The sequence below is a fragment of the Palaemon carinicauda genome, chromosome 8 (genome assembly GCF_036898095.1).
Source record: "Palaemon carinicauda isolate YSFRI2023 chromosome 8, ASM3689809v2, whole genome shotgun sequence".
Classification (NCBI taxonomy): domain Eukaryota; kingdom Metazoa; phylum Arthropoda; class Malacostraca; order Decapoda; family Palaemonidae; genus Palaemon; species Palaemon carinicauda.
In genome coordinates, this window is record NC_090732.1 from 135,498,391 (window position 1) to 135,511,644 (window position 13,254).

The 13,254-nt window shown below is 41.4% G+C and overlaps 1 protein-coding gene across 1 annotated transcript in view; it reads left to right on the forward strand.

The window, feature by feature from the left end:
* The first annotated feature begins 1,000 nt into the window (after nt 1-1,000).
* The window catches only part of LOC137645459 (sorting nexin-17-like), a 169,667-nt gene continuing 157,413 nt past the window's right edge, over nt 1,001-13,254 (forward strand). Inside the window, exons 1-2 of the mRNA XM_068378264.1 lie at nt 1,001-1,195; nt 8,315-8,507. Of these exons, the coding sequence (XP_068234365.1) occupies nt 1,136-1,195; nt 8,315-8,507 (253 nt within the window). The 5' untranslated portion in view covers nt 1,001-1,135. The remainder of the gene's footprint in view (nt 1,196-8,314; nt 8,508-13,254) is intronic.

Sequence of the window (13,254 nt, forward strand, 5' to 3'; positions counted from 1 at the left end):
TCCCCGTGCCGAATCTAACCACAAACTTCCTTCATGAGACTTTATTATGAGCCAGACAACCTTGCACCAGCCTGTTAAGTTTGGTTATAAGTTTCATTAACATTTAGTTTTATTTTAAAAGGTAGATGTGTTGTGATTTTGCATACAACCATTACATTTCTGGTATTTTTTTAAACGTAACATCCAATGAAAACATCAATTTTCCTAAGATGTAGGACAGGTCACCAGCCGCCAGTTGAGATACTACCGCTAGAGAGTTATTGGGTCCTTTGACTGGCCAGACAGTACAACGTTGGATTTTTCTCTTTGGTTACGGTTATTTCCCCTTGCCTACATATACAACGAATAGTCTGGCCTATTGTTTACAGATTCTCCTTTGTCCTCATACACCTAACAACACTGAGATTATTCTTCTTCACAAAAGGGGTTACTGCACTTTAATTGTTCAATAGCTACTTTCCTCTTGTTAAGGGTAGAAGAGAGACTTTAGCTATGGTAAGCAACTCTTCTAGAAGGACACTCCAAAATCAAAACATTGTTCTTTAGTCTTTGATAGTGCCATAGCCTCTGTACCATAGTCTTCCACTATCTTGGATTGGAGTTCTCTTGCTTGAGGGTACACTCGGGCACACTATTCTATCTAATTTCTCATGCTCTTATTTTGTTGAAGTATTTATAATTTATATATGAAATATTTATGCTAATGTTATTACTGTTCTTAAAATACATATATAATTTTTCCTTGTTACCTTTCCTCACTGGGCTATTTTCCCTGTTGGGGCCCCTGTGCTTATAGCATGCTGCTTTTCCAGCTAGGGTTGTAGCTTAGCAAATAATAATAATAATAATAATAATAATAATAATAATAATAATAATAATAATAATAATAATAATAAACTGAACCATATCACTTTACTTCCTTCGTGAGCAAAGCTTCGTGAGACGAGGCTCGCGAGCTCTCTTGACCAGGAGGGGGTTTACAGTTACTTTTGGTGGCACTAGATGGCACACCGCAAGATGTCAACAAACCCCTGCTGCCTGTAAAAGGGCTATTGCTCAACTGTCGAAATTATCAGCCTGCCCTGTATCACGTCCTAACGGTTGCAGATGCCAATAGCCAGGAATAAGACTGAATATGCACTTCTCAATACCGGATACACAGGAGTGTAGAGAAGATAACGGAGGCACATATGTAGTAAGTACTTCAGGGTATTCCAGTCCTCAGTGGAAGACTTTACTGCGTAAGGCTTAAACTTGCCATCTGATAGGACTGGCTTGTGTTGGGGAAGGCTATTTTGTTTTACTGTAACTTTTGTGAGTTATAAGTCTGCTCGTTGGTTAATAAAGGTGATTTTTTGAAAGGTGTTATGGCTTAGGAAGTTTTACAAAATTAGGCCAGTCCACATCATATATAGGTTAAGGTAATTGACAGATGGTCGTCAGACACATCTAAGCTATACCAATTGGCATGCCCATCACTTAATAACTTTGGCTATGAGCCTACTGTATAAATGATTAAACTTTCCCCAGAAGGGTTTGCTTAACTGTAATACTGTACCATAGTCTTTGTGAAAAATGGTGAATATCTTACAGAAGTTACACAAGCTTACTTTGGTATTATTATAGAATAACACGGTAAAAGCTTTACTAATGAAGAAATGTAGTTTTTTATAGAAAAAATCCCCCTTTTTAAAAAATTAACATTTATTTCCATCACAAATTAAACTACTCTTAGGATATTTTGTAATATCTTATTATTATTATTATTAAATGCTAAGCTACAACCATAGCTGGAAAAGCAGGATGCTACAAGCCCATGGGCCCCAACAGGGAAAACAGCCCAGTGAGGAAAGGAAATAAGGAAAAATAGAATATTTTAAGAACAACAACACCACCAAAATAAATATTTCCCATATAAACTAAAATTTTTTTTAACAAAACAAGAGGAAGAGAAATTAGATAGAATAGTGTGCCAGACTGTACCCTCAAGCAAGAGAACTCTAACCCAAGACAGTGGAAGACCATGGTACAGAGGCTATAGCACTACCCAAGAATAAAGAACAATAGTTTGATTTTGGAGTGTCCTTCTCCTAGAAGAACTGCTTACCATAGCTAAAGAGTCTCTTTTATGGTAATGGGGGCCATCCAGTTGGATAAGGGTCCGAAGTGCTACTGTCCTCAGCGGGCATCATGTCCTCAGTGGGTCCTACCCGCTGAGGCTAAACGTGTTATAGTGTATAGGGAAAATGCCCCCACCAGGCTATGTTGAGTTAGTGAATGGGGTCTCCCCTGCCATGTCCCTTTCAGGCAATGGAGCCATTTGTTAGACATGATAATTGGTAATAATTTGATAACTTTACTCACGAATGTATGCCGAACGATAACATTAGCAACGTTACCAATGATACACAGTGTTACCAACGATGACTCGGATTGTTAAGGTAATATTACCAGTTACACAATATATAAATAGTACTAAAAGGGTACAGAACCTAACAAACCCACCTAACCTAACTGTTGACAGGTCACAAACCTCGGGTATTTACTGAGAACGGTAAAATTAGCCTCGATACGAATGATACACAGCGTTACCATTGGTACGGTGACATTACTAGCGATAGTAATGCTTGATATTTCCATACGTATTTTAAATAATTTTTCAATATAAGTTTTACAAAATATATAAAAAGTAAAAAAAGGGTACAGAACCTAACAAACCCACCTAACCTAACCTAGGAGTTCCCAGGTCATAAAACTCACGTATGTACTGGGAATGTTAAAATAAGCAACGTTACCAATGATACACAGTGTTAACAACATTACAAAGGCATTGCTAATGGTAGCAATGCTACGGTAATATTATCATGTATATTTTAATGAATTGTTCCATACACACTTTACACAATATATAAAAAGGTAAAAAAGGGTACAGAACCTAACAAACCAACCTAACCTAGCTATTGTGTTGGTCACCCCTGCATATTCCCTATATAACATGCTTAGCCTCAGTGGGTAGGTGCCCGCTGGGGACACAACCCGCTGAGGACAGTAGCACTTTGGGTACTGTTGCCCAGTTGGGACCGAGGTTTTTGGATGGGGAATCATTAAATAATGGTAAAACTAACCTTCTCTTCTCATTACGTTATTCTCTGAGGCTTCGGCCACACCAGACACGATGAGTGTGGAAGTTACAGGGAAGAGGTTCCCGCGGCAAATTGAAACGTAAGGTATCGTATGCGGGAGGGCACATTGGAGGAGTGAGAAGCCTCCAACCATTGCAGTTGGTGCCAAGCTATGTAACATCTTTAAAAAAAAAACATGAGGGGGTTTCGCTCGTCTTCACTCAAGACTACACCATTTTTATGAATAGAACTTACCTGGCAGTTATATATACATAGCTAATAATCTCTATTTCGGCAGAATTTTTCTAAACGCGGCAACCGCCTTGTGGTGGTTGGGTGGTTACACCCGTTAAAGGGTGGTACGAGGAATCATTCCCGTTTTCTGTTCTTCAGTTTATCTCTGCCGGCCGGATCGACAACACGTTGGTCCGTCTTTAAGAGTTTTTCTTTGCTTTCCCTGTATCGCTGTACCAGTCTGCTATTTGGTGAAGTACTCTGATTTGGGGGATTTGGCAATCGTGTTTTTGTTATTTCTTTGCTTTTTTGCTGTTTTCATTATGAGTGAAAAAAGTCATTACCGTGTGTGCGAACGAGGAATGTAAGGTGAGACTACCGAAAATGGCGGTAGACCCTCACACCGTGTGTTTGAATTGTAGGGGTTATGAATGTGCCCTTAATAATAGGTGCGGGGAATGTAAAGTTTTGGATGAAAAGGATTGGTTGATTATGAAGCGCTATGTGGGTAAACTAGAGCTCGATAGAGTTAGGAGAGCTTCTAGGTCTAAATCTAAGTCTGTTAGTGGTAAGGAAGACGAACTTAGTGTAGATTTATCTTTTGAACCTATAATTGATTCCTCTTTGGAAGTTGATCCTTCCCTTGAGTTAGTAACTCCTGCCCCTCCTACAGGATCCGTATCTGCGGATGACCCTCGGTATGCTAGTTTGGCTGCCGAGTTGAAGGCCATTAAAGAACAACTGGAGGTCTTTAAAGGTAAGAATAGTGAAAGTGCTTGTGTTAGTGCAGTGGAAGTGGCGACTGACCGAACCTGTCATTGCCCTAGGCCTAGACCTCTACCAAGCTCCCAGGACTAAGGGAGAAGGTACGTCGACAACCGAAAGGGGGTGAGAGGTACGTACCCTCGGTCAGCCGTCGCCTCAAACAGCCCTGTTGCCGATTCCCAGGCTGTTCTTGACCGTCACGGAAAAGACGTGTCGGATGTGTTAATTTCTTCTCCGAATTCTACTAAGAGGAGATGGAACCGCGACGAACTGTCTCGTTCTTTCTCTCCCGGTTCTAGCAGCTATGAACCTTGTCCGTCGGAGGACGATCTCGACTCCGTGCCTGTGAAAAGGGCGAAGCCTAAGCCTGCAAGTCAGGATTTTACAGCTGAAGATCCTCCCCCTTCTACGAGTGTTATTCGTCAACCCTCCCCTTCGGGACCGCAAGACCCAGCTGATGTTGCTAAATCCTTTATGTCTGTCATGCAGGAACAACTTTTTACGTTAGTGCAAGCATTTAGCCGCCCTCATGCCCAGTCTGATAGACGTAAAGACGACTCGTTAGCTATTAAGAATTCTACTTCTAAGAGAGAACGGAGTTCTTCTCTTAAGAAAACTTCTCCCTCTCTGCGCCAGGATGATGAATGTGCGCTTTCGCAAGGCGATACTTCTTCTCGATACCAGGACGATACGGTTTCTCGTTCCCGATACCAGGACGATACTATCTCTCGTTCTCGATGCCAGAACGATACTGCTTCTCGTTCTCGATACCAGGACGATACTGCCTCTCGTTCTCGATGCCAGGACGATACTGCCTCTCGTTCTCGATGCCAGGACGATACCGCCTCCCGTTCACGATACCAGGACGATACCGCCTCTCGTTCACGATACCAGGACGATACCGCCTCTCGTTCACTACGCCAGGACGATACCGCCTCTCGTTCACTACGTCAGGACGATACCGCCTCTTGTTCACGACGCCAGGACGATACCGCCCCTCGTTCTCGACACCTGGACGATACCGCCTCTCGTTTACGACGCCATGACGATACCGCCTCTCGTTCACGACGCCAGGACAATACCGCCTCTCACTCACGGCTCCAGAACGATACTGCCTCTCGTTCTCGGCGCCAGGACGATACCAGCCTGCCTCTATGGGACGATACTGCCTCTCATTCCAAGGACTTCTAGCGCTGGGCTCCAGGATGCAAGCCATCTTTTGCAGGACGATTCCTTTGAACTATCATGAAGAACTAGGGTTGACTGTATTGTCCCATGTTTTTTATAATAATTTTACCTTTTTTTTTTAGCATCATCTACATTCTTGACGCTAATAGGGTAAATGTTGGGTAATATGGTAAAAGAAGTCAGTTATCCTTTCAAAGAATACGAGAGGTGTTCCTTGTGTATTTTTAGCTGTTCTTACAATTTGGATGACGAAATCTGTTGGAAATCCATATTTTTCAGTTATATTGATGGCAAACACAAAATGACATAGTAAAATCATGGAAAAGGGCAATAAATTGTTTTTAGAAAGTAAGACTGACATTTAGTGTATTTTTTAGTGTTTATAATGTTTTTGATAATGATTTCTGGTTGAAATCCTTAGTGTTTTAGTTATGGTTAGTTGACTACCATAACTGAAAAGGTATGGGTTTGCGCTAGGTATCGTCATCAATAACATTCAAAATGCTGTAAAATACACTTAAGTATCAGTCTGACTTATAATTAAATGAAGTGTCTTATACTTTTTTTTGTTTCCGCAAGAGATTCGTACTTGCCAAGGGAAATTTGGATGCTATAACTGGTTTATGAGTAAACCGGCTGTAGATCGATACTCTCTTTGTGCTTTTTTTACGGGGCATGATTGTTCACAATCATACCCATGTGCCGAAAGTAGGTCATTGCCTTCTTCGCAGTAGCAAGAGTATTCCTTTAGGGGGAAGGAGATAGCTAAACCTTTGCTGGTTTAGAAGTCTACTCATCCCCCTCCTGTACATACGCCTCTGGTTCGGGTCCCAGCTACTATACTTTGGGAGCAAGGAGCCCTTGGATCTGTATTGACAGGCTTTTCAGGGTTTCATGGGGTGTGGGGTACTGGAAGCTCTTCGTCTGTGTCCGTGCACACCGCTGACTAAGGCTTTTTTAGGTCTTTCAGGTAGGCCCTCTATGACTTTTTTCTCAACTACTCCAGTAGCTAAGCAGGACTAGATATGGCTCTATGTTTAGGCCCTCCGGCAGCAAGTTATTGGGGCGGGGTTGTGACCCTGACTCTGTGTTGTGGCCTTGATTCTCGGTCCTATGGAGCTGGGCTTTATCCCCAACTACCCCGGTAGCCAGGCGGCACTGCTTATGACTCCGTAATGAGGCCCTGGAGGGCTGATGCACGCAGCCTGGGCTGTGCCCTTGTGTCATGGCATCGATCCTCTGCCCCTCTGGAGCAGGAGTCTTGTCCCTGGTTGCCCTAGTGGCCAGTCAGAACGGGTGTTTCTGCTCAGTGTTTAACCCTCCCTAGGCTGCTACACGAGGCCCGTGCAGTGACCCTTGATAGCGGCTTCGAGGCCATGGCTTGGATCCCCAGCTACATTTCACAGCCCTGCAGGTCCAGAGGTGTGACCCTGTATCACAGCTTTTCAAATCCCTGGCCACCTTGGTAATTAAATGGAACAAGTGTTATGACTCCGTGTTTCCGCTGATGCACAAACTATCTCTGCTGCCTTACTCTGCAAAGAGGTCAGGCGACTGAAAAGTTTTCTCTACCTTAGTCTCCCAGGCAAGGTTTAATGCCTTGGTACTTGGCAAACTTGGACCCTGCTGGTGCACGACCTCAGGTATGAGCCCTCCTCATCCAGTTTCTGTGAAGTGTGGAATGGCTTGGAGAGAAGAGGCCTTTTGCCCCTTGAAACCTCTACAGGCCTGTCTGAAGAAGACCCAGCACCTCAGTCTTGAGTTTTGACAACTCATTCTTAGCACGGGCAGAACTTAGAAAGAAGTACAGTATCTAAGTGCCAATTAGGACTAGAACTTAGAAAGTCAGGGGCTCCCCCCCCCCTTATTTTTAAGAGGACTTTTGCTGTCGGCCAATGGGGGAATGCTGGGTTATGTATGCTCCAGAGTAGACCGTCTCACAGCCGTTTTCGTACAGGACGACTTGGTTCTTGGCGTTGTGTAGGTGGTGGTGGTTCATGTACAGAAGGTAATATATGGTAACGTATAGATATAAGTGTGGAATGGGGGAGTACTTAACTGGCTCTTCTACATTTTTTGCTGCCTTTATCTTAGGGACAAAGCAGTAGAAGCATTACTCGGACAAAGCAGTAGAAGCATTACTCGCTGGATCTGACTTGATGATGGTGAATCTCACTTCTGAGCACCATTCTTTAGATCCCAGAGAAGTTCTCCTCCATCATCCTTAGATGAGGGAGAGCATGGTGGAATCTATACCAACCCTTTGGTCATCATATACCTGGTGTACAGTATTATTCTGGGCTGCAATCCCCCTTTAGGGAAAGGAATCTCTCCTTTGATTACGTTCCAGTCTTTTGAACAGGCTAGGACTTATCAGTCTATTCATCCCAATGATAGACAGATAGGAGGTTGCTGAATTCATTTCATTCGTTCCTGTACTTAACAAGGTAGTTTGACATATATGTCAAAAGAACCTTCAAGATTGGTTCAAGGGGGACTGCCAACCCACAAAACAGTTAGTCTCCCTACATAAAGGATGATGGTTTATACTTTCCGTGGGAACATAACAATTTTTAAAAATAATTTGTACTTTTCCTAACTACTGTATATGAACATGAGTCCTCTATATTAAACTTCCCTCCTTAACCACCCCCCTAGTCTTGAATCAAAAAAGCTATAAATGAAGCAACTTTGACAGGGAAGGGGGTGAGGTTCTTTTCCTTAGCTCCCACCTGTCATTAACTACCTTGCTTAACTATTTTAACAGATGTCCTTACATAAGGGAAACTGGTTTGTATGGCTAGGAAAAATATCATCATCATCATCTCCTCCTATGCCTAATGACTCAAAAGGCTTTTGTTAGATTTCGCCTATCGTCTCTATCTTCAACTTTTAAATTTGTATAAATTACTTAAATAAAATTGGGATGTTTAAGCTTAAGTACGCACCAGTTAGAATATTGTGTTATATTTCATAGATAAATAATTTATCATTTTCCATTTCAGGCCTACAATGTTCACATCAATGGAGTATTCCATTGCACCGTTCGTTACAGACAACTGCATAGCTTACATGAACAATTAAAGAGAGATTTAGGAGGCTCCACTCTACCTTCGTTTCCACCAAAGAAGCTACTTCCACTATCTCCAACCCAGACTGAAGATCGAAGAATTGCATTGGAAAAATATATACTTCAACGTAAGTAACAAACATTTTGGCTTAAAAGTTCAGAATCACATAAAATAGAAAGTAGTTGTTTAAGTTGTAAAATCTTATTGTTCCGGTACTATACAAACTTTATGCTCTTTACATGAGTATTATTTCGGAGCTAGCTGAAACCACCCGTTAAAGCTTCTACGAGGTGTAACTACCCTCTGCTAGTTAGGAGGGTAGTGGGAGTAACCCACCACCCTGATCACACTAGAACTAGTAAACAACTGTCACTTTATTTTGGATCCATTTAATTGTTGTACTCCTCTGCTAAAACCTCCTAAAATAGATTGCTTATTACTGGACTGGCCAAAAAAAGAAAAATATTCCTTGCCCATTCCTTTTTTTTTCAAGTGTCACTGCCCGTGGGATCTTTAGGTATGTAGGTTTGTCCTGGTAAAGAAGGGCGTCGGTGTGGCACCTTCATGTCCACTGAGGAGACGGATCCTCACGGTCTTTACCGTGCGTGTAGGGGTCATTCTTGCACGCATGCCCATCTGATGGTCCAGCACTTTGCTGCAGTAGAGGGCCTTGAGAGTCTGAATGATGTGCTGGGCAATGGTGGTGGGGTGATTATTCACCCTGGCTGGTTCAACCATACCACTAAGGCCAGTTCTGAGAGACCAGACTAAGACTGGACCTGTATAAGCCTTCTTCTCTGATGAGAGGTGGATAACTTGGCTTGCTGCTGGTTTGTAAACCAACCCCTCTGATGGCGACCTGGAAACTGAAATAGACCATTCTACTGATGTTCAAAAACATAGTAATTTGGGCAACATTTGGAGTAATTTGGGCAACATTTGGAAACTGCGAATCCTTTATGTTACCCTAATTCCAATAGACACTAATTGTGATGAGCTATATAGAGCATTTAATAAGAGTTATAGAATGATATTGGAGGTAAGAATGAAACTTCAAGGTGATAAATGGGATTCATGGGTAACTTATGATAGTCATGATGAGAATTTAATGCCTTAAGTAACATTATGCATGTTAAAATGTAATAGTTTGAAAATTATGGGTGCTTTGTGTGATAAGGTAGCAATAGAATTGGACATATACAAACCTGCCAACTGGTTTGAAAAAGATATTGATGTAGTCATACCTTCCCAAAAAGAACCAAAACTACCAATGTGGCTTGTTGCGGAGCTTAAAGGAAGTACAGAAAATTATTTTAAAATTTATAAATTTATTCAGAAAAAAAAGTAGGAACCAGTGCTCCAGGTGATATATCCTTATGCATGCCAAATCATGCACCCAGTCGGTCATATCTAGCCTAAAGACAAGTAGTCATGATATTAAATTTGATGTCAAACCCCACCTAAATTTTACATGTAGAAGGGGTATAGTTTTCAGTAAAGACCTGCCTGAATTTACAGAAGAGGAGATACTGGCCATTTATCCATGAACCATGGAAAATTCATAAAGTTCTTAGAACATTGATGATTATCCTTAATTTTCAGGATGCTGATGTACCTTTCCATGTTAAGGATGAGAAGGGAAGGATTGAAATTCGACCTTTCAAAAAGAAACCACTACGGTGTTTCAACGGTTTTAAATTCGGACTCCCTTCTAAGTTTGTAAAAATAAAAATGTGTAGCATATGCTCCAAACCTTACCATGGAGAGAGTGTACTTGAGGCCAGGTGTTTAAACTGCAACTCAAATCATAAATCCTCCTATAGGAGCTGTGAGTTATATAAGTTGGAAGAAGCTGCCTTCAAAAGTGTGGATCACATAAGCATAGGACATTCCAAAAAACTGTTGAATAAATCGAACATTTATGCAAAACCATTCAAATCAAGAGGAAATTTACCACAGGAGACATCAAACCCACCTAGTACTGCCAGTAATTCTAGGAAAAGAAGTGCACCATTTAATTATAAAGTACTGCTTGACGAGGAAAGAATATTGCCTTCTGAAGCTCTGCCATGGTGTATTAACATTGGGGTATTTCCCATCTCTGTACAACCTTCGTCTCCCAGTACCATCAATAGTACTAACCTCTCTCAGGCCATGTCCTTGCCTGATTTGTTGGAGGTTCAACTTAAAACCAAGTTACCAGGTGCACCTGTAGTGGGGAAGGTGCAAAAACCTGATAGCTCACCACCTATTAATAAAAAAAGCGAGAGACCTCCATCTCTCTCTCCCCCTTCAATAAGAAACATTAAAATTATGACATCAAATAAATTTTATGTTTTGTCTATTAACGTTTCTGATCAACCAGAAGATAACTTGAATAAATCAGAAATTCAAGTTGAGGTCCACCATCCGCCTCAACAATTAGATCAAAAGGACGCAGAAAAAGACAAACGTAAAACCCAATATATCAAGATCCTCTCTAAATAAACCTCTGGGAAATAGTGTTAGATCAAAATTGCCAATGGGAAGACTTCATCCAAGGGGTTTTCCAGAGAATAAACTCTAATTTTTTTCCACAACTTTACAAAGGAATTGTCATGGTTCAAGGGCCAAATATGAAGAACTTAAGGTCCTCATTCATGACACTCCCCCATAATTATATGTTTACAGGAGAGCAGACTTGATGTTAATACTCCTTGTCCTTAACAAATATATTAGCTATAGGACACCATATGGTCACTGAGTAAGGAGCCATGGCGGAAGTCTTATATATGTTCGTTGTGATGTTCCCCAAATATCTTTATCTATTTGTACAACACTGCAGGAATTGGTTTTATAGATTGATATAGGGAGAAAATATACAATCTTCTCTCTTTACTTGCCTCCAAATGATAAAGATTTTGTATGATAATTTAGTAGAGATGATTCAACAACTCCCTCAACCTCTTCTTTTACATGGAGATTTAAATCATTGACATCCTTTATGCGGCAATATTTTAGCAAACATGAGGGGCAATATTATATCATCAATTTTGGAGAATGAAGATCTAGGACTCCTTAATACAGGAGAGCCCACACACTTTCATGTTCAGACAGGTACCCTGTCATGCATTGACCTTTCAATTGCAAGTTCCAACCGTCTTATCGTTTTAAATGGAGGACATTAGATGATTGGCATACTAGTGATCATACTCGGTTATTATAAATACAAACAGTAATCCACCTTTGCAGAGATCGCAACGATGGAACTTTGACAAGGCAGACTGGGATAGATTTCAGGAGCTAAGTAATATTGAGGAGAATGCAGGGCAGTTTGAAAGTGTTGATGATGCCATAGACTTACTGAATGGAACTCTCCATGCAGCAGGAATCCATTCCATTCCCAAAACCACGGTGTTATTCCAACACCGACCATTCCTGTGGTGATCTTCAGAATTAACTGCCTTGCACAGAGCTACAGCAAAATCTTTGACTAGATTGCATAGACGCTGTACAGAGAAAAATTTGATAATATACAGAAAGTGTAGAGCACAGTTCCGTCATGCCATGAGAAAAGCTGGGCGCCAATCTTGGGTATCTTTTGTTTCCTCAGTCAACAGTAGAACACCATCATCTTCTGTATGGAGGAAAGTAAAAAAGATAGCAGGCAAATTTACCCCCAACCCACCACCGGTGTTGAAGGTGAATGGTTAGTATGTGACTTGAGCAACTAAGGTTAGTAAGGCCTTAGCCCATTGGTTCCCAACCTGGGGGTAAATTACCCCCTGGGGGTAATTTAGCAATTTTTCGGGGGTAATGGAGGGGTGACAGAAAAATGTTAAGAATTCTGAAAATCAAGTAAGCATTGGTATTAGGATTAATGTTAACTTAGTCTTAGTATTTTAAGTTGTAAAGTAAACCTATTATAAGTAAGTAACAAAGCTAAACCAAATAACAATAAATATCAAAAACTAATATACATTATTAGAAAACAAAAAATATATAGGTTAAGTGTGTGGTAACCGAAAAGTATTTTCACAAGTATGCTTCAGGACACAAGTCACTCAGTAACCCCAATGACTAATCAACGAGTCCAGTACGCGTCACTCACTGCCCGAGTCTGCCTCTATTTCACACTGCCAGTTTCTCTGTGAGCATCAGCCGAGGTGGACATGAGCTGGTATGTATGTGTACTGTCCTGTGCAGTTTATACATATTTGCGGAGCTGAACAGTGGTAATCTGCAACTCCAGGGCCGAAACACGACTGTCATTGATGCCCGTCACACTGTGGCTGCATTTCTGGCGAAACTGAGACTCTGGATTCGGCGCTTGGAGAAAGGAGTGATCGCCCAGTTCCCCACTCTAGACCAGTTTATTGAGGAGAATAGTCATGATACTGGATCTCTTCTACAGACCATCAACAAAGAGATGAGCGACCATTTGAAGGGGCTTGAAACAAGCATGCATCACTACTTTCCAGAGAGTGACCAAGAAACAGCCAGTCTTCAGTGGATCATTCATCCCTTCTCTGTACCTGATGAGGCCATTCATGCAAAGGATCACAATGCGAGCCAATGAAGCCTTGAAAATCAAATTCCAAAACCAAAATTTCTTTTGGATTTCACGACTAGCCGACTCACCAACTCTGTCCAAGAGAGCCTTGAAGTTGTTGGTATCATTCTCAACAACTTATCTGTGCGAGAAGGGGTTCTCGACTGTGCTGGGGATGAAAACAAAAAAAAAGGACTCGCTTGAATGTTGCAAACGATGCCAGGCTGGCACTTTCAACCACGAAACCAAGAATTCCTCAACTAGCTTCAAATATCCAACTCCAACCATCTCGCTGATGCTCTTGACATCTTTGGTAAGTCATTAGAGATGCAAAATGTACTAA